This window comes from Porites lutea, chromosome 5, assembly GCF_958299795.1.
Source record: "Porites lutea chromosome 5, jaPorLute2.1, whole genome shotgun sequence".
Taxonomy (NCBI): domain Eukaryota; kingdom Metazoa; phylum Cnidaria; class Anthozoa; order Scleractinia; family Poritidae; genus Porites; species Porites lutea.
In genome coordinates this window covers 15,491,210-15,513,769 of record NC_133205.1, presented here as the reverse complement: position 1 = coordinate 15,513,769, position 22,560 = coordinate 15,491,210, and the positions used below count along the sequence as shown (strand labels likewise).

Sequence of the window (22,560 nt, the reverse complement as noted above, 5' to 3'; positions counted from 1 at the left end):
CATGGGGACTGGAATGACTGGATGCCATAAAAATGTTTGTTTTGATGATGAATCCTATTGTTTCTTTTTGACTTTTCTTACAGTTGGGAAAATGGTGTATGGAACTTACTTTTTACCAACAGATACAAACTCGGGTGTCAATAAGCTTGTCTATACATGTAACAAATTTTCTAATAGTTTGTAGAGTCGCCATGGTAACCCAACAATAAAATGATTGTTAATGATATATGAAACAAATCATATATGAACTGCAGAAATGAAATGAAAATGAAGAAATGATCGTCGCAGTGAACGCAATTTATGCAATTGCGTGAAGAAGCCTGAAAAAATGAATGATGTCAGGGCTTTTCCTCTCAAAACAGCTCAAAACACCACTTCATTTTAACCGCCAAAAGGGTCTGTATTGCTGCAATTTTATTCCATTTTTTCAAACTTCCTCGTGATTAGTCCAAATCAATCATAAATGCAAAGAAGATTATCGCAGTTAAAGATCAACTTATGCACTTCAGAAAAGACAGCCTGAAAAAATTCAGGCATGCCAGGATTCAAAACCGTTTCAATCAAAATGGGGAAATGTTGCTGTGGTTGAACTCTTAGCAGTGGATTTGATTTAAAAAATAGAACGAAAAAAACAAAAACCTTGTTGATTGTGTTTGTACCTTAAGAAGGGACGTAAGAAAACATAATCTTCTAAATGTGTTCTGCACAAAACCAGTATTTCTTTTCTCTTTTGATGTTCTCATTATCGAGACTCTAAATGTTTCAGTCTTAATCTTCCTTAGACTGTTTAATGTAACACTCACATGCTGCAGCATTTCCATTAGTTGTGTCAGAGATATCAACACTTCTCTGCGTATCACTTCTATTCCACCTAAGAATATCATTCACAAGGGGATTTATCTTGCCAGGACAGAGATATGGATTTAAATGAACCATTATACCGCCCACACTGATACTCAAGTTCTGCTGAAAAGGCCACATAGCTTCCAGCTTCGGGTTGTCAAGTATAGCCAGTGCATACCTAAGCATCAAGATGAGCATAGAGCAAATTAATCAATCCATTAATTAAAATTACTTCTTATTGCAAACAATTTTTTATATAAAAAAATTTACTGTAAATGCATGCTCAATATTAGCGCATGAAGCAAGAAATGGGGGCAGTACTTCAAGTGGGGACACTTATTTGAATGGGGTGCTTATTTTCCTTTCTCAAATCCTGGCCACAAAGTATTAACACATTTGTCCTTATTTCCAGCAAATACACACTGTAACAGTAAACTAGAATGTACATCTCACTGGATTTGTAAAAAGGTACCTAAAAAAATTTCAAGTGCGTTTTAACAATTTGGCCCTTGAGGTGTGTAAAAAGCAGTTTAAAGTCACCAGTTAGAGCTTGAAGAGGACAAATTAATCGCTAGCAACACACGAAAAGTCGCTCTTGGCAAAAGCGACAGATTTGTAATGAACGAACAGCATTTAAAAGCACAGAAATTACGACCTTTTCAGTCTCTCAAACTATGAGGCTCATAATCTAGAAGTATCTTTCAATTTTCACTTAACATTTCTGCAATAAAATGTGATTAAAATGTGCCGTCGATAAAACCTGGAACACGGAACATTCCGGAACATGCCGGAACATCCCGGAACATGAAAAAATAAAAATAATTTTCATGAAAAAAAAAAGTATAATAAAATAATAATAATAAAATGATTTTTGTAAAAATTAATAATAACGTAAAATAACAAAAAAAAAAAACGAAAAATAATGACATAATCAAGAAAAAGAAACTGGTATCCTCTCTGAGTATGAGAAAATAATATTTTGTCGCAACAAATTAAAATTTGTTGGGCGAGTGAGGGTTCATGCAAATGACAGTAATGAGTGAAGGCTTGCATCTAAATTCGAAATATATTAAAATGGGTCGCGAAATCCAAAGCGACGAGCCCCTAAGCTCTTCTTACGGTCGCAAAGCCGTAAATGGATAACCGTTAAACCGCATGGCAAACATTTACAAGAGGTGGCTGTGTGACGAAAGCTTTGGATACCCTCTCCTCGAGACCCATTTTAATATATTTTGAATTCAGAAGCAAACCTTCACTCATTACTGTCATTTGAATGGAGTCTCACTCGCCCAAAAATTCATTGCGACAAAATATTGTTTTCTCATACTGGGAGATGATACCAGTTTCTTTTTCTTTCTTTCTTTGTTTGTTTCTTTATTTTTCGTTTTTGTGTTATGTTGTGTTATGTTATCTATTTCGTTATTAGAAATTTTTGCAAAAATTGTTTTCTATCTATTGTTCTTTTTATTATTTGTTATTATTATTATTAATATTATTATTTAATTAATTATTTATTTTTTCATGTTCCGGGATGTTCCGGGATGTTCCGGAATGTTCCGGGATGTTCCATGTTCCGGGTTTTATCGACGCCCATTAAAATGCTCACTGTGCTTTAAAAACTGGTTTTTTCCTTACTCCCGGCTACTTTCTTCGAGCTCCCGATCACCTGAACTTTTCTCGATTTCCATTTCCCTTGAGGGTTCGAATTATAGGGAATGGACTGTACTATAGGCGTGATACTTACGGCGTGACATTTCCGGCGCGACTTTGCGTCACATATCAAATTCTGACGCCGGGGACAGCCGGAACGTGGGACCACCGGAATTTCACATCCAGGCTTTTTACCATTCGTTGTTATTTTTAATAGTGTGAAATTTTGATCTATAGTGCTCCGGGCTGCAAAATCTAACTCCAAACAAACAATTTCCTGGGACAAAAGATATTTCCGGTTTTGCGTGACGTTGTAAAGACAGTTTTTTTCTCAAAATCAGTTTAGCGTTGACCGTTCGCGCATACTTCAAATTCTGACCTGCAACCTGCAACCTGCAAATTACAACCCTCCACGTTTTTATGCTTGTACACAATATTCTTGTAAGACGAGCACCACGAAATACCTGAATTCTGTGTGTCAACAACTGCAAGGAAATCACACAATTAACCACTTTACCGGCACTGACAAAAGTATCCACAACCAACCAGGCACAATGTTTCCACACTTAATACAGGCGAAATATCCTCAAATAACTCTCCCTCAATAACTCTCGCTTTCTCCAAATAAATCATCATACGTATGTAAACATTCCAGACAAAGTCGATTTATTCAAGATCCCGGATGAAGACGAACCGTTTTTTGAACGGAACACATAGAGGCCTGGCCTGGTAGGAAATCAGCATCAATTTTGCCCTCGCCGAATAGTTTTGACTGCTAAAAGCTACTTTTTGAGGCCAGAGACTCGTCACCGCCCACATCAAAGCTCGCAATATGATGCCCTTCCGTCTCAAGTCCAAGATCAGTGTTTCACCCGTTTAGACAAAATGCGACGAAATACGGTGACATATTGGACGACAACAGACTTTGCCAATCGTGACGAGACTTGTTCTTTCATAAGGCTTAATTAATGATGCCTTCCGCAAAACTTTGCTCCAGGCAGCCAAAAAGAAATCTAGAAAATCAACCGACCATGAAAAAAAAATCCATCACGCGCGCTGATTTCAAATAGAATTGTTCAATCACACGGACAGAATTTTGGGAAGCGATCGCGGTAGGAGATGAGAGGGGAGGGAAAGATGTAAGCGGCATCATTAGCTCATGAATTGGTGTACTCAAATTGTCAAACAGAGAAAAATAGTAAAGTAAACAAGCCTCAAATGAGAATGTTGTGAAAAATTCCTAGAGGTACCTTTTAGCAAATCCAGACAGACATGTATCTGTGAGAAGAAACAAATTCAAACCTGTGTTTGGTAGCTTCTATTTCTTTCAATCTACCTATATTTTGTATATCCGGTGACGTTCTTCTTCTTTGTAGAGGGATGGGGGGGGGGTGCTTTTTTACGGCTAATATTTATTTTATAGACTCAAGGGGGGGCTAATTCCCCGGGTGGGGCACTCCCTTACATGGCCTATGCGGGTATGTGCCCCTGAACAGGGTATGGTTTTCAAGGTCTTGAGTCTTGAACAGGCTATACTATTTCACTATTAAGCGTCTTGAACATGGTGTCTTTTTGAACTGGAAGCCTTTCAATGAGTGTGAAGACTTGCGATGAGTGGCCTAATTTGCAATAATATTTTTTCGTAAATATCTATTTTCACGATTTTAGTGTGAAAAATTACTTAATTCTGTATGCAAAACAAAGCAAATCAGGGTCGTAAAGTAGCATCTCCTGCCTTAAACAGGGTAGCGAAATGAGAAGTTTTTGTCTTAAACAGGGTCGGGGTTTGCGGGCCTCGGCGGCACAACTGTACCAAAATTTTCCCTGAGTACCCCTCCCCCCCGGCTTATTCGAAGGAGGATCTTATTTAAAGGAGGACAATGTTTCCATTTACAGTATTTCACTTTAAACACACTAAATGGTTGTCACTCTTCACAAACCTATCATTGTATAATATTAGCTCCTTTGTAAAAAACTTCTCTTGAGGCTCAATTTCTTTCAGACTCTTGAGAAAGTTTAAAGATGTAACAGAGCTGCACTCTCGGATCACAATGTAGCCTTTCACTTTTTCAATTTTTCCCAGATTTTCTTCAAGCTTTCTTCCAATACCTGGAAAACATAAAACAGTCAGTAAACTGGTTACTATGGACAGATCGAAATGCCAACAATATGGGTATCATTTTAGGCAGGCTCTTAGAATAAAAACAATATTGAAAACTATTTTTCTAATTTTAGTTCCCTATCAGTCTTTTCCCATGTTTTAATTTTTTGTCCTTTAAGCTGCACTTTTACCGTATTCATTCAACCATAAGCCGAGACCCTAAACGTTAAACTTGAAGAATCTGCATAACCAAGAACGAAAGATAAATCCAAAACACCCAGCTATAAGCCGAAAACCATTCGTTACAAGACTTGTAACTACTGTAAAACTTAACAATTTCGAAAAAAATGTGACCTTCTCCAGGAAAAAGTAAAGTTGTTGTTTGAGTTTTTCACGTCGCAGCTCTCACAAGCTGGATTCTGATTGGTCCATGGGATAATGATTAAATTTTAATGTCATTACTTTGTTTTTGCTTTACAATTAAAGGAAGGTTTCAGGGGATGAATTAGGTGCAAGAAGTACTAGTGCTGCTTGGAGCGACAGGGCTAGTTGGAGCGACGGGGTTACATGGAGCGACGGGGATAGGAGGTGTTACAGGGATAGGAGGGATATGAGTGGTGAAGAAAGGTTGTAAGGATTTCATGGAGTGTAGGAAGTGCAAGGGTGAGAGATGTAATGTACCAGTTATGTAGGAAGTGCAAGGATGTAGGATGTGATGGGTGAAGGGATGCAAGCGGTGAGACTTGACTTAGGGTTAGGGTTAGGGTTAGGGTTAGGGTTAGGGTTAGGGTTAGGGTTAGGTGGCAAGGGAGCCCAAAGTGGTGGAGGTCGCCAGGGTGACGAGGGTGGCCAAAGTGGCAAAGGTGGCCAGGGTGGCAGAGGTGGCCAGGGTGGTGGAGGTGGCGAGGGTGGCCAGAGTGGCAAGGGTGGCCAGGGTGGCGGAGGTGGCCAAGGTGGCCAGGGTGGCGAGGGTGGCGGTGGTAGCGAGGGTAGCCAGAGTGGCGAGGGTGGCCAAGGTGTATATTGTTTACTAGCCATTAAATGGCCAATGTGGTTCTGTTACTCGGCACTTTGGCCTCGGTCGCCCTTCGGGCGACGTTCCGTGCACCACAAAGATATGGCTTGCGGTTATTGATTTTCAAAATGGCGAACAAAAAAGTCGATCTGGATCAGATAAGAAGCGAAGAAATCGTTTACAGTAGATTCATTAAGATCCCATTGGGCTAATTAATCATGCTAAGCGACAGGTATAGACATTTTTCAAGGTGAGACTTTAAATAGGTAATTCATTTATTCACACGAAACTCCTCTGGGCCCTGTGGGTCAACCTCAACCTCACGTTCACTCAAAGGCTAGGACACTAATATTATAAGCCCACAACCGTAAAATGGCCTATTGAGGCATTAATGATACTGTAGTTGTGTGCTCAACTACAGTAGATATAAGGCTTACCTGAAACACCGCTTCCTCTGATGGTAATCAGCAAGTTGCCATCAATTTCGGTACATCCTTTGTATTTGGCCAACGACCCCAGTCCCTCAATTACTTCACCAGCCTCAGTCTTACAAACTAAACGCAGAATTAAGGAAATAATACAGTAGTAATGAAAGTGAGATAATAGTTTTTGCTTAACTTAATTCTATGGAGCTAATTAAGTCATGATTCAAACCCTAGAAAGACATTGGAATCACAGAACCAAAGACTTACAGACATCATTGGTGACAAATTATGCATTGAGATCTCCACACACTGAAAAGTTTGGCTTAGGTTGACAATTTTCTGAATTTTTCGACAAAATTTGTGTTAAAGGGACAGTGTCCCGATTATGCGCACGCGCGAGCGTCATCTGTTTTTGCTTCAAAAGACAATAGAACTGTCAAATTGACTCGACAAGATTTCCTTCCGGACCGCATCGCCGACAGAGATTTGTTGTTTATATTCTCAAGTAATATTTTAGACTTTCCAAGAAGTCTTTCGTCTTATATAAAAATTTGGCTCGCGGTTCGAAGACTCATCGCGATTTTATCGTTAGCTGGGCCGCCTCGCGACCAGAAAATCTCGTTCCGCTCGCTTTAAAAACATATTTTCAAATCTGAAACTCGTGTCAGAGGTCAATCGCTCCAAGTCCAGTAATATCTGCCTGATTTCCTCGCGTTCTAGCCTCAAACGTTTGAAAGACATAAATAAAAATGCAATCTCAACGCTATGAATCATCACAAAGGTTAGTCAAAAATGATATTATGATTTCATGTCACTAGTTTTTCAAAACATGTAGCGCCTGTTTGTTTGATTTTGTCGGCCGTAGGGAGATTCATGTAAAAGTATACTAACGCGTCGTTGCAAAACATTCTGCTTCACGAAGCTCCCCTCCACAAGATCTCCTCAGTCACATCAATGTCTCAACGGTTTCTTTCTTACAGTCTTTATTGTTGCTGTTTCATTTCTGCGTATTCCTTTCACAATTATCTGAGCTTGTATGGAAGCTAGCAGAAGAAATAAGCCTTCAATCGGCATCAAAGTGCTTCCAATCTTTTGGTCCTCCGGCCAATGGCAATAAAAGTAACGCCGAAAAATCCAAATCGAAACTTAACAGCAACAATATATCATTGATCTATAATCCTGAGAAGTTTTAGTGTCGTATTGAACCCGGCCAAGCGCGATGCAAACGGATTTTTCAAGATTCTCTTACTCTCCTCGCATCTTTTGATTTCGCGACATCCTGTCCAAAAATTAAAGTTTGGTGCATGCGCAGTAACGGGATACTGTTCCTTTAAATCCTTTATTTTTTATAAAGCATCTTTAACTACCCTGCCATCTTCACTCAGACAATTTTAAAACTTTGACACCATCTTGCCACTGAGATGTATGGAATCTTGCCATAGCAATTTTGTATTTGACATGTGAAATTATGAATTATTGAAAAAAAAATCAAGGAGGAATTTGTCACCCACAACATTACCATGATAATATAACCAACATTTGAAGTCTGGGCTGGGTTGTTTGAAGAAGGGTTAAGATAACCCAGGGTTAGTGTGAAATTTGAACTCAGACATGAGAGCTTAAAAAGCAAATTCAGTTAAACTTTTTTTGCCTACAATTTGATGATCGGATACTCTAAAAATAATAGAGAAAATTATTCGAGAGAGTGCTTTTCATAAAAAGTAAAAGAAACCCAGGTTAAAATTTCATTCCGGGTTAGCGCTAACCTACATCATTCGAACAACTGGGCCCTGGTGTTTTGCATGTACCAGCAATAACATAAAATATTTACTCACAAAAGGTTCAGGGAGGGGAGGATCCTCTATATGAAAGAGATATTCTGGAATTAAATCCCTAAAGGGGCGCCACAAGTGTAGGTCACTGCTCTATTGATAAATAACTGAGATAGGCTGTTTCCCCTTACGGTAAAACTCCATTTTGGCTTGTGATTTGGGCTAGGAAACAATATTAGTCTCGTTTATTTACTATACCAGGGTGACCTGTAAAACAGTTTTGTTTCTGAGTCAAATACTATTTCAAAAACTCTCTCCTAGGCAACCAAGACTTAAATTTCTTAACGACCGTGACCACTTGTTTAACCAGAAATTCAACATAAAATTATATTCTTTTGTTTTCTGTTTCTCATAAGTGGCCACCCTACATGGTCACATATGATTGTAAGAAAACCACTGTAATGTCGCAAAAAACCATCTTTTGATAGCCTTGACCAAGCATGCTCACAAATTATATCTTACAAAAAAGATGTAGCTGCATTATATGAACTGTAATTTAAAAAGTGGATTGTAACATTGATGCAAAATGTTATGTACAAAGTTTCAACAGTTCCAAGCCCTATTCGATGTAAAGACCTTAGCCAGTTGTCTTATTGCCTAAGTTTTAGCTATTGAGTTTTATAACTTGAATGATAATAATAATAATAATAATAATAATAATAATAATAATAATAATAACAATAATAATAATAACGCGAATATTTATACAGGACAACCTATCAGTTCTGATAAAAAAGAACCGATAGGTTATCCTGTATAAATATTTGTGTTATTATTATTATTATTATAACTTAAATATATATAAATTATGTTAATTATTTTAATTATTTTAATTATGTTAAATATATATAAATTATGTTAATCATTTCAGTTTGAGCTTATTATCTTGATTTTTCTCACAGACGACCACCTCCCATAAGTAACCACTTTGTTGTGTACTGAAGGTGGTCGCTTATGAGAGAGTTGACTGTATTTTAAATGGGAGTTCTTCCACCAGGAGGAAGGTTTGACTTTAATTCAACCACATACCTCTTGGGCATTTCACTGTTTTACACTTGATGCACTCTTTACTTCTACTTGTATCTTCCTGATATCCAGCAGGACAAACTTTGACACATTTCTTACTTTCATCAGGAATTTTAAGTTTAAAATAATTCCATGGGCAACTTTCTACACATTTGAACCCATCAATCTAAAAAGAAAAAAATCGCTTTCTCAATACAGTTGATTGAACCTCTTTAAGGTTAGTTTTAAATATTCAATTTGAATTTCCCAAATTTCAAAGTTCCTATTTCAAACTTCCCCACAGGCCTTGAGACCAGCAATACAATAAGGAAAAGTGTTTTGAACTATTTTTATTAGGAGTTTAAAACATTTCTGTAATGCATTCGTTTTGGTCTCAGTGTGTCAACTAATTTTGTCACTGATTGTTCTATTTAATACTTTGTATTTTACATATTAATATCCAAAGGTTAAGAGTGGGGGCAAGATCAATTCAAAGGTTAAAACACCCTTGCTCCAATGCTGTGCTTTGTGTAATTTTCAGGTGATCAGATTAATAGTGACAGAAGGTCTAAACACACTTGATCAAATTGCGTTCAATGCATTTCATACATTCTTAGTGGAAGTCCAAGTGAAACCTGGAGGCTAAAAAAGTGCCATGCATGTGTAATAGCAGACCTGGAGATTAGGATTGCAGGCTCCTCTGATAAGTTCACCAGCAACAACTAAGTACTTTACCTCATATAGATGACCCTTGCACTTTTTAATGCATTTGCCATTTGACATTTCACGGAGATGCCTACAGGCATAGCAGTGATGAGGAGAGTTCAATTGGAAGCATCCTCCAAGGCATTCCTCATCACAACATCGCTCAACATTCGTGTCTCCCTTTAAACAGCCTCGATCACCACACTTTACCTTATTGCAGACTAGAAAGTGCAAAAACAGGTGAGAAAAGTACTGTGAGGAAATAACAGAGTGACATATGTTGCTTTATAAAAGGAGCTGTGTCACAAAATTCAGCCAAATTAGTTATTACAAAATGCCCATTAAATCCAAGAGAAACCTAAAAATAACCGCTTAAAACATTAAAGGAAGGTTAAAATAACACAGCAGATACAACAGATGCCACGGATGGGCAAAACTGAAGAAGACTGAAACGGATTGAAATTAGGGTTTTTGAAAACTGTTCAGCCTAACAGTTTTTCAAAGTTTATCTCTGCTGTTTGCAACTTCAAAAATAATTCGCAGGAGACATATTTGTTTGTCTCGAATCTCTGTCTTTGTCATTTACATGTAATTTGTTTGCTTACTTTAAGTTCCATAGCGATTGAGGGCGAGTAATTGACAAAATTGAATAAAATGAACTAGACTGCCGTGACACAGCCCCTTTAAGCAATGTTCAATAATTACTAAAGGTATATCATCGTCCTATCAGAGAATAAAATACAATAAAATAAAATAATGTGATATCTGGCAGCGCCATCCAAAAAAGATTTAAGAGTTAGGCCATTAAAAAGTTATGAAAGGAGTAGAGAATTTTCAAGGTCCGTGAATTTTTTTTTCATTGACATTGCCAGCATTTCTTCAGTTGTATGAAGTCTGGATCACCTTTTATTGGATCAACCTACTCCCAGGTCAAGGTCAAGAGAGAAACTGCATAGCATGCTATGTGATACCGGTGTTACAAAATTCTTTGTGAGAATATGGATGGTGCATAACATACACACTACAGTGCACATTCAAACATATTTCTACCTTAACCCTTTAAGCCCTAAGAGTGATCAGCATCAAATTTCTCCTTGTAATATCAATGCTTTGTAAAACAGAGTGGTCATGAGAATTACAGACCTGATCACACATGATGAATTTGCTTGATATTTTATCAACTTCTCACCACCACTTCTGTAGGAAATGACTAGGGACAACAAATGAGAATTCAAATTTTGATCTTAGGGTTTAAAGGGTTAACTAGAAAAAGGCTATCCAAAGATAAAAGATTAATTATAAGTTAATGAACTCACAGACTCGAAATGGGGCTAAATAAATTTTGCATTATTATTATCCAGGCCCAGTTGTTCGAAGGCCGATTAGCTCATAACCCAGGGTTAAATTTAACCCAGGCTTCTTTTTCTTTTGTTCAAATTAACATAACCCAGGGTTAAATTTAGCCCAGGTTTCTTTTTCTTTTGTTCAAATTAAGCATTTTCTCAGATAATTTTCTCTGTTAATTTAAAGAGCATCCAATCATCAACTTGTTGACAAAAAGAATTAAAGTGAATTATTCATTTACTTTTTAAGCTTTTGTCTCTGAATTCAAATTTTGCTCTAACCCTGGGTTATCTTAATGCAGCTTCAGTTGAATAACTCGGCCCTGGATCATTATGATGATGCAGAAAGGAGTTAATTTGCATTCTATATAATTTAAGAGTTTAATATCATTCCACTAGAATACTCATCACAAAACATCTGGTGATATTGAAAGATCCTATATAAAAAATATTTACAAGAAAAACATTTACCAGCTTTAAAAAACAATGCTTTTTGTGTTGATTGACAGGTGTGGTTTTTTCACTTTTGGTCTAAATAAAATATGTAACCTTTTATGCTTTTGTTCACATAGGTGAATAGCCATAATCAGCAACATTGGGAAGCATGAGGCACATGGCCAAAAATCGCAGCTGCACCTTGTAGCCAGATATTTTGACTTAATTTTCAGTTTCCTAACTTAGAAAAAATGCGTTGAAAAGTTTGGATTGCACCTTATAAGCGAGTGCGCCTTTAACCCAAAAGATACACTAAGTCCATTATTGCTCTGAGGAAGTTTATAATTAGGTGACCAACAAAGATGAGCTGAAATTGGGGGTGATGGACAAAAAACTGACCCCTAGTCCATGGACTACCAATATGGACTACCCTAAAATGGACTAGCCCGCTGATGTTTGGTGATTAGGGTTAGGAAACTGAGTGAATCTGGTGCCATTTTTTAAAAGGGGCTATATCTTGGGAAAACTGACCTAAAACTTGATTCACCCATCATCATTCACCCATCATTGTCATGCGTTTTATACATGAGCCTCTGGCTTGGACGATCAGGGCAACCCCATCCCACGTATTGACATTAATAAATTAATTGATTGATTGATTGATTCACCCAGTTTCCTAACCCTAACCACTAAACTTCAGCAGCAGTAGTCCATGGGGGTTGTCCATGGACTGGGGGTCAGTATTTCATCCTGCACCACCGAAATTGCAGGGACAGCAGTGCAAAGGTAAGGAAAATTGGAATTTACAACAGTCAAACACCAACAAGGACATTAATGGCTTTGTTCTTAAGGCACTGGTTTTAAATTCAGACGGTAGGGACATATATACCCCCTACCTCCCCAAAGCACCTTATAAATAGGTGTCTGTTTAAGGGAGGTGTCATTTTGGAGGCTGATAACATAAGAAGAGCTGATTCAATTTGATGAGCAGGATCCCAGCTAAACTGGCTGGAAATTTCCTATGTAATCATGGCTTGCCCAGCCAGTCAGATACTATATTTTTTTTCCATTATAAAGCATAGTCTTTTTTCAATGAAAGTTTGTTTTTTAACTATGAATCTGTTGTAACATTACGGAATCGCGCCTGTAGAAATGCGTCGCTAGTAAATGCAAATTTTTCTGTCAATCAAATGTGTCCTATTATTTGTAGGTGGAAATTGGTGAAACATCGTTATTGTTTTGGAGACAAAAGAAGAACAAAAGATATCAGAAAGATCAAGTTATGCGGTCAAAACGTGTTGCGTGACTTTAATAAGTTGCAGCATTTCTCAAAACTTTCCTTCATTGAAACGTTGGAATAAAAAGTCTGAAGCTTAGCTTACAAAATCTTGATAGCCAAAATAAAAAGGGTACACCCAAAAAGGGAATCATCTGGGAATTCAAAATCGACATTTTTGTCTCCAGCGAAATCCTGTGGATGAACAGTAATATGCATATACCATATTTATTCGATAAAACGCCCTGGGCGCTTATTAAATTTTTGGACTTTGAGAGTGGGGGCTTATTCGAGGTGGGCGCTTATTCGAGGCTGGGCGCTTATTAAATTTTCAGCATTTTCAACAAGTGTAGTATGTTTATTTTGCAACAAAACAATAAATAGTAATAACAAAACTCGAAGATGTAACAAGGCAAGGTTCCTGTGAAATACTTTGAAGAAAACTCCGTCTTCGGGGAAGTCTCTTATTAGTACTTATTCAGTTTTGGGGGGGTGGGGTGGGGTGGGGCTGGCCGTTTATTTGAGTTTGAGTGGGAGTGGGAGGGAGGTGGGGAGGGCGCTTATTCGAGGCTGGGCACTTATTAACTTTTTCTGCCTTTAGGATGGACGCTTAATCGAGGTGGGCGCTAATTCGAGGTTGGGCGCTTATTCGAATAAATACGGTAAGTGTAAGTGAAGCGAAATAGATGTGAATTGTTGTAGTTGTTAACACAACGTTTCCTCAAAGTGTTTTTCCTTTTGAAAGCGTAAATTCGCATGAATGGACTCAGCTTGCACAAAATAATATAAAATGAAACAAAACAAATCAAAAATGGTAAAAAAAAGTCCGGATATTTCAGTTCGATGGAAAGTAAGTGATGGGTAGGTGATTTGCACACTGAAAAAACCAACTTCTAGAGCAGTTCAAAATCGTTCGACTTCCTGATTGTTTTCTGGCTTTCTATACATTCTGATGGCCTTAATTGTTAAAATATCTTATGAAGTTGAGCGTTTGCATTACAGAGACTAGCGCTGTTGATTTTCTTAAGTTAAATTACCTTTGTATCGTGGAAACAATACACTAACACTTGAGTCTTGAATCAAAGGACACGACATGCGTTGACCCCCTTTGTGAGCGCGCAAATAGTCACGGGACCCACAATTTTGCGGGCGACACGGATCTACAGGCACCGTTCCATAATGTTTTGGGGTGCATCTTATAACCAGGCAAGTATCTTCATGCAACAAAACAAAACTGACTCAATTTCTTTAGTTGAAAAGCTTTAGCTGCTCGTCTTCCTCTTTGTTATCTGTCACGTCAATAACTTCTACATCTTTTAAAGCTGGTAACTAAATTTGTTAATATCGATCATTTTGAACTTAATGTTGATGTTTGGTAACCAGGTGAGCTTTTGAGCAAGATGGATGTTTGTGCAACTACAGTGCAATCTGGTACTCGTTATGAACCTTTATTTTCCAAAGAAAGCTTTAAATCAAAATCTGTTAATAACACTGTGAGAGCTGTTTCCAAACATAAACATTAGGACTTCATATTTTTCCAGATTTTGCAGCGAATTGACAAAAAATTCACACACATATTACGTGATCGATTTTATCTTGATACTACTGCGATGCTGTACCGATGTCAATATGCTGCAACCAAGACAGCTGACTTGTTAACGAATCTAAAAAACGGGTCACTGATTGTTAAAGTATTCATAGTTTTAGAAAACAATGCCTTTTGTTTTGATAGGAGTGATTTTTTCACTTTTGATCAAATATGTAACTTTTCTGCTTTCGTTTACATAGGTGAATGACTGTAATAATGCAGATTTCAATGTTTGGATGGAGAGGAGGTTATGGGATTAGGTGCAGCATTTGAATTTTTTGCATTTTTTGGTCAAATTCAAGACCCTTGGAACCAGAACATAGTTCAAATTATCTGATAAAATATCCCTATTTAAGGATAAAAAACCATGCGATGACACATATTAAAAGAAAACATGGAGCAATAATGAGCGAAGTTGGAAAGCGTGTTATTTAATGTTGTATAGCTAAGGTGAACATTGCCAAAAATCATGGTTGGGCCCTATGGATGGGTATTTTAGTTTAATTTTCAGTTTGTTAACTTGAGAAAGCCGTGTTGGAAAGTTTGGGGTGCCTCTTATAACTGTGTGCACCAATTATAACTGGAAAAAAAAGCAGTATCAGTGAGTTCACCCCCTAGCGAATCAGCCCCTGCAAGTTCGTCCCTACTTTCCGAGTTTGGCCCAATATAGTGTTGCTTAAGTAAAAGGGGCAACAAAAACGTGCAACTTTTGTAACCTGCTATCAGCAGGGCTTTTGATATTTTGCGCGGTCCTGGAGCCACAAAATTCAGGTAAATCCGCGAAATCCCGCGAAATTCACAAAAACACACAAAATGTCGCGAAATTTTCTAGAAATCATATCGAATATATGTCTGTACAACATATTTGAAACTTATCTTGGCTATTGAGGCGTTTCACTTGCTGCAAACTTGCAAATTTATATTCAAACAACATCCCAAAACTGCCAGGTGAAGATTACCGTAAAATTCCGAAAATAAGCCCTGGGGCTTATACTTTGCAAAGGCCCTTTTTGAGGGGCTTATATACGCAGGGAAATTTGCATTTCAAAATTGATTGGGCTAACCTTATAGTTGGAAGTAAATTTACTGTTTTTGCTTTGTTTTAATTCGTATTTGAGGGCAATTTTCCAAGTACAAGCCCCTGGGGGGGGGGGGGGGGCTTATATTTGGAGGGGCGATTTAACGGAGGGTTTTTTGCGTTACCAGTTTGGGGGGCTTATATTTGGAGGGCCTTATACATGGAGGGGCTTATTTTCGGAATTTTACGGTATGTTGCAAAAAACTGGGCACTAGCCATGATACAAAAAACTTTGCCATTGGCTCATTTCTCGATGGTAATGTTGTTGAAAGAGCGAATGATTATCTCTGTTTAAAAAAAAAAAAAAACCTTTAAAAACGCTGGTCACATCATTGCAAAACCCAATCGATTTTTAGCAAAATTTGTCCAGAAAATTCCCACAAAATTGGCCATATTTTATCAGTTGTTTCTCAGCAAAGTTTACACTGAAAATTTCCATGAAAATCCCACAAAATCAGCCAATTTTTCTATGAATTTGTCCCTGAAAATCCCACAAAATTTGACTTTTTTCTCCGTGACTTATCAGAAGCCCTGTATCAGGCATGGTCAGGCAGTTTTCTTTTTCTTTTTTGGGGGAAAAAAAGGCAAGCGGTGAATATTAAGTTGATACAGTAGTCATTAGCAAAAACATCACAGATTTTAAAGACCAAGTTACCACGACTGTTATTGCGAATCTTGCCTTATCGTTGCCGTGTGGTACCTTTGTTCAAACCATCAAGTCAAACAAATTGATAATTTATTGAAAACAATAGGGGATCAATGGAATTCTGTACCTTACTGGTAGTGGTCAAAAGTATAGTAATTAATTCTGCGCAAAAAATCTTTCATGGTCTTTCATCAGTTCACAAAAGTGTGGGTTTAAAATCATCAATAATTACTTCTTACACACTTTCACGCAGTTGACCTCGATCAGAAATAGAGGACAACAATTTTGCCTAGTACGAGCAAGAAAGCGTCAAAGAAGAAATAGCGGATATCCTTACCGCTGACAAATATCAACTCGTCCTTATCTCAGCCGTCAAGATTTTTCTCTGTTCATTGTTGACTTGATTCATTAAAAAAGTATTGATTTTTTTTCTTTTAACAACTACAATCGCCAACAAAATGAGTTGAGACACTTCGCCCTAAAGGGGCTTTCTGACATTTTCCTGACTTCAAAAGGGGACAATATAGCTTTTCCTCCCCCATCCCCTCCATGCAATGTTGTGCCACTGTTCAAGCTACCTTTAGAAAACAACAAACACTCCAACTCTGAATGGAGGGGACAGGAGAGGGTTGTGGATTCTTTTGTTTTCTGAAGTTACCCTATTTGAGTATGTCACAACAATTTTGTCAATGATTGCAGCATTAAAACTTAAGCTTGCTGTTAATAGATTCCTTGATCATCTTGTGGTTTCTGTCATGAAGAGATGAAGGCGACAAAACCTATCTAATAACTCCGGAAGTCAGATATGTTCCTTGACCAATCGGTGCAGGGCTCTGAAGGATCTTTTGTTTTTTACCAATCAGACAAAAGTCCAGACTCTGGACTATGGGAAGACAACGCATAAAGTAAATATATCAGGCATCCTTTTGCCCTCGTCTTCCAAACAAAAGGGGAAGAACACCTGATCGCAGGTTACTCATTTTGCAACATTGCTGCAGAACAAGTTGAATAGTGATGATGTTGCACATTTTACCACCTACGAATTAAACCTAGCCTGCGTGGCAGGTGCAAAAAGGGGAGGGAGAGGAGGAGGGAGAAAAGCACGAAAGAGGGCAAAGGGAAGGGAGCGCCTGCTATAAGAGCCAGTGTTTTTGTAATCCGCCCACCATTTTCCAAACTAATCTGATAATGTAACTGTCAATACCTGACCAATCACAAGTACGGGGCTTCTCAGCATGGTCCGAACTTAATTACTTTGTTTACCGGAAATTGTCAAGTTGAGATGCTTTTTTCAAGTGATATCATAATAGAGTGAAATGAAACATTTTTACTGTTCTTACTCCCGCAGCAAACACGACAAACATAGACTACGAGCAGTCTCTCATTTTTTTACTGCTCGCAGTCTACGACAAACAATGATCAGTCTTGTGTGAATACACAAGACCTTTTATCTTACAACCTCATCAAGCACCGTGATGGTCACAAAGAACAGAACACTGGCCAGCCTGAGACGCGAATAATGAAAGTAAAGGAGAATTTTAAACAATTGTCAAAACGCTCAACGGATAGCTTCAGCTCTCTCTTTGGAAAAGGAGGTCTTTTGAATATCAGCATTGCAGATGTCTGGCAAGAATCGCAATCCCTTTGAATCGCTGCTCAGTGTATGGACAATTCCGGTATACAAAACCTCTTGAGCATCTTGCCTGCTAAACAAGCTGTTACAGTTGGTTTTAGTTCAGGTTTTAACATGAAATTGCTACATGCTTGGAGTAATTTTGATCTTCCAAAGCTTATGAAAGTAGAACACATTTTCTCGATGCCTTCGTCATGTTTGTCTCTCACACTATACACGCCAGGATACACGCCAGTAAGTTACTCATTACGGCTCAGCCAATCAGGAATTTGCGGACGCCAGTGTCCGCAGAAATGAATAAAAGAGGGTTCCTATAGCAGGCGTCCCTTCCCCTCTCTCCCCTACCCCCTTCCCTTTTTCCCTTTTCCCTATCCCCTACCCCTTTCGACGCCTGCTGTGCAGGCTAAATTAAACCTATCTTGCAACAAATCAGGTTTCATGTAATAGACCGGCTTCATGTAATACAGGAATAAAACTCACCAATGCAACTGTAACTGTATGTAATGCAAAGTGAGCCAGCCCCGGGCTCAAGTAATCCCTGTCCTGGCAGAAGTGTCCATGAAAAAGGTTTACGGTAATTGTATAATAATTATTAACAATAACAAAATTATATGTCATAACAAAAATACGTAGAAGGAATCAAAAATGACACTTACAAGACTGACAATCAGCGTACTGTGCATTTTTTCCAGGTGCCCAACAATATTGTCTTGTCGAACGGCCATGACCAGCCGGGGGCTTGCATTTCCCTCCAAAGCATGTATCGTAGCAGTCATTATTGTTCGTGCCCAAAGCCAAGGAATTATTACTGTTCATAATAGACTCCCATCGTATTGTTTTAACGTAGCAAAGATTTATGTTCTTCTCGATACGTACACCTCCATCCAAAATAGTAGTAAGAGAAGGGAGGTTGATTTCTCGCAGCCCGTCATTCTCGTAGATGACGAGAGAATAATCGAGAAAAAGCTCCTTTCCTCTGATGACAGCAAGGTTGGGAAAAATTTCTTTTAAACTCCGCTCGCCGTACACTAATGAAACCAGCAAATAACCCGTAATTTCTGTAAGCTTGGGAAAGCGAAGCTGACTCATTACCTCCGGACTTGCTTGTCTCACGATTTGTATTTGAATGCTCCCTTCGAATGTTGTGCAATTTTCCAACTTTTCACAACCTTGGCAGTTTTTAGTTATTTTCAAAGCCAAAGCTGAATTCGACGTTGAAGGAATAAACGGCGATTGCTCAGGCTTACATACTACGAATTCAAGAAAAGAATGAAAGAATTGTTAAAACGCAATGAACAAATTTCAGTTGTGGTAAAAGTATCGACTACGATCTTCGACATGCTTCCGCTGAAGAGGTTCGCTGAAAATCATTTAGGCTAAACTTAGTTTTACTTACACTTGAATTCCATTTCAACCCCATTGTTGACATCGCAGCTTGAAATAAGCAGAAAAATAAGGAGGAATTTGTTCTTCATATTGTTACGGACGAAGAAAATACAACTCAGCAAAAACAAGCGCCACCGACCAAATCCACTAGCTTGTAAAATAAAATTGTGCGCTCAAACAACCAGACACTTGAAACTGAAACGAAGTTATTCCACTAATATGTTCGGTATTCCAGAAGAAATCCAGTTAGTTATCTTCCAACGAGGCTGAAACCATACGAGTGATAAAATGCTACGACATGAAGAAGGTTGTGTATAATATTATTTTAACAATGAGGGCACCGCACTGTTTGTTAAATAAAACCCATCGAATCTTTTGACAACACAACCAATGCATGTGCGGAAACCCAACACAAATCCAACATCAACAGCCCTCCGCTTACGTCACTATGACCTCACATCCCCAATAAATCAATTACAGTCACTAAAAAATCCCTCAAAAGGGCAAAAGTTAAGACTACGATCAGATAAAGTCCTTCAAAGTTTTTGTTTACCCAACACTGAACAACGGATCAGTGCCTAATGAAATAGCATATAAATGACTGGATCATTTGAAAAATTACTTTCCGAACAAAAGTCGCAGTGTCTTAGGTTTTCTTAGCTAATTGCTGTTCCCATGATTTTCAAGAGAAATGGATTTGTGCCAATATCATCATTTCATTAGTGGATTTTTGTGGCTCTTAACGATGTAAAAGTAGGGCGAATATAATTTAGTAGACCAATAAAAAAAACAAAATACAAACTCGAAGGTGTGACAGGGCAGATGATTCCATAGCGGCTTGACTGAGACCGATTTACAGGGACAGAAAAAACGTATTCGTGATACTACCTTCTGTTATTTATTAACGGCTGGAGTTGCCATGGATTTGAACTATATACCGACTCAAGCTTGTGGCGGAAAATAACTTTAATCTATAGAGAAAATAACATGCAAAATTAGCACTTATAAAAACTCCGCAATACGTAAAAAGTTATTTTAAACGGCATCTGTTTCGAGAGTGACAGCCGTCAGTGAGTAACTGAGAAAAAAGAACAACGGCTTAATTCATATCCTGCATAAAACGTGAAAATTAAGACAGAATTTCGTAATTTAAGTTGACAGCCGTAAATCCACAGTTAATCGGAATTTGGCTCCTGGCACCTTGAAGTCTCAAAACCCTTTCGTTCAGTATATTAAACGAAGTAAATTTACTTACAGAATCGTGGAGATGAAGAGGAATTTAATAGGGTGTTCATTTTTCAGTTTCCCGTCTCAAAATTTTCGTTGTTCCATTATTTCACCCCCAAAAGGGCATTATTCCATTATTTCAACAGAAAAATTTCTGTTACAAACGGCTACCTCTCTACAACGGCCATTTTTTTGTTTTTTTTTTTTTTTTTTTTTTACGGGTTACGGGCAGTCCGTGATACATTCACTCTTGTTTCAACCTCTCGATCTACAACGGCCAGAGCTAGGTTCGCAACTGTGTTCCATTATCCCATCCCAAAAGAGACCAACTCGAAAAATATTTCCTTTATTCCTATGGTTTTATTCCTCTTTAGTCCCAGAGGATTAATTAAAAGACCAAGTTTTGGATGCCTTAATTAATACTTGGGACATACACGTACAAACCATCAACAAATCAAATAAACGGGAATAAAAGGCGCGCGCAAGAAAATGAGTTTGCCAAACGTAATCTAACTGATAGAAGCGAAATTTTTCTGAGGCAAAATGAGAGTTTTGTGCGTTGTAAGTATTAATGTCTGGGAACTACTGAGTTTCCTTATTAGTTGTTGACTGCGCTAATCTATTCACGATCGAGCACACTTGGACCCTTTTCTCAGCCGTATGACATGTACGGGTCTGTATGTATATCTCTTAGATCTATGACAACTTCCATCATTTTGCTTACCCTGTCCGATCAAATACTGATGCTAATTATTCGTTATTAAAATGTCCAAGCCGTATTTGAAAAGTACCGCAATGAAATTTTAGCCGAACTCCATATCAGTCTCTCGTATATAAGGTGGCTAGTTGGCATGGCTTTTGTTTGAATCATGTCTATTTTGGTCAGGTTAAACGTTTTTACCTGATATTGTTTACTTTGTTATTGCACAGGAAACCCACCCTCGACCAAAAATTGGAACGATGATTCTTTCGTTGGATCGTTAAAAATTAAAGATCTGTCCAAACATTATATATGTGTAGACAAAATAAAAATACTGCAGAATGGATAAAACAAATCTATACAATTGGTCGTTTTTATGATAGAGACTCTGGGCCGAGCTGTTCAACACTGGGTTAAGATAACCCAGGGTTAGTGCAAGATTTGAATTCAGATTTGAAAGCTTAAAAAGCATTTCAGTTTTAATTCTTTTTGTCTACAAGTTGATGATTGGAAGCTCTAAAAATAGCACAGAAAATTGTCCGAGAAAATGCTTTTGAACACAAGAAAAAGAAACCCGGGTTAAGCGCTAATCGGCCTTCGAACAACTGAGCCCACAGCTAGTGTAAAACCGGAACCCTTAAAAGTGGACGACAACATTGGCAAAAAGTTTTTGAAAAAAAAAATGATTCTTACCAGTAGTTTTTGGACGAGTTGGGCATAAATGCACACCAGTTTACGGGTGTTCCGTTTTTATACTAGTCATATTTAACGTCTGTAATGTCCGAGAGGTTAAAGTAGTCCGTTAAGTGTGTCTGACAGACGCACTTAATAGAAGACTCTCAAGTCATCAGACGTGAAATGCGTTAAATTATTAACTGTTTTTATACCAAGACGACTTTAACGTGCTCAGACGACTAAAGATCCTTTAATAAACGACTTTAGCCGCCATTAGAGCTTAATTACAATATTTCACACAACAAGCCTTCTTTACGTATAAGATATTTTTTAATAGACACAACTGTAATAATTAGAAGTTATATATATAAATGGAGAAAATATAGCATTTCACTTCTTCCTCGAGCCCGAATGGGCTCTATATCAATGGCTCATGTGGCCGAAGGCCGAATGGGCTATTGACTCAGAGGCCATGAGGGCGAGAGGAATAATTGTTTTAGTAAAATCCAACTAGATGGCCAAATATCGAGACAAAACAACTTTAGCTAGCAAAACGCGATTCAGCCGCCATTGTTTTGGTTTTCAAAGCCGGTGCTTTTCGCTACTACTGGGCTACACCGTAATTTTTAGGGAGTTATTATAACTCCAAAAATGGAGTAAAAATTTTAGGTACAGGATAACCCCTTTTGGGGGGTTATTTTAACTCCTAATTTAACTCCGAATTTGGGGTCATTTTTACTCCTGAAAAAGAGTTCTTTTTACTCCCAGTCTGGAGTTAAAATCACTCCGAAATGGGGTTACTTGTACTCCTTAGGGACCGGTCATTATTTATCGCCTGGGGGGGGGGGGGGGGGGGGTCGGAGGATTTTCGGCTAAACACGATGAAATTTAGCCGATCCCCCCTTTAAATGTTATTTTATTGAAGTGATCCCCCCTCATAACTATATATAACTTTCGTGATCCCCCCCCCCCCCCCCCCTCATGTCTTTGTACCCAT

At 38.1% G+C, this 22,560-nt stretch overlaps 1 protein-coding gene across 1 annotated transcript in view; it reads right to left on the bottom strand.

Moving 5' to 3' along the window:
* Nucleotides 1-19,393, bottom strand: part of LOC140937515 (putative insulin-like peptide receptor) — a 47,969-nt gene extending 28,576 nt beyond the window's left edge. The window contains exons 1-7 of the mRNA XM_073387076.1: nucleotides 18,972-19,393; nucleotides 18,232-18,825; nucleotides 9,607-9,797; nucleotides 8,896-9,058; nucleotides 6,047-6,163; nucleotides 4,434-4,602; nucleotides 804-1,021 (exon numbers count right to left, since the gene is read on the bottom strand). Of these exons, the coding sequence (XP_073243177.1) occupies nucleotides 804-1,021; nucleotides 4,434-4,602; nucleotides 6,047-6,163; nucleotides 8,896-9,058; nucleotides 9,607-9,797; nucleotides 18,232-18,825; nucleotides 18,972-19,050 (1,531 nt within the window). The 5' untranslated portion in view covers nucleotides 19,051-19,393. The remainder of the gene's footprint in view (nucleotides 1-803; nucleotides 1,022-4,433; nucleotides 4,603-6,046; nucleotides 6,164-8,895; nucleotides 9,059-9,606; nucleotides 9,798-18,231; nucleotides 18,826-18,971) is intronic.
* Between the last annotated feature and the right edge of the window lie 3,167 nt (nucleotides 19,394-22,560).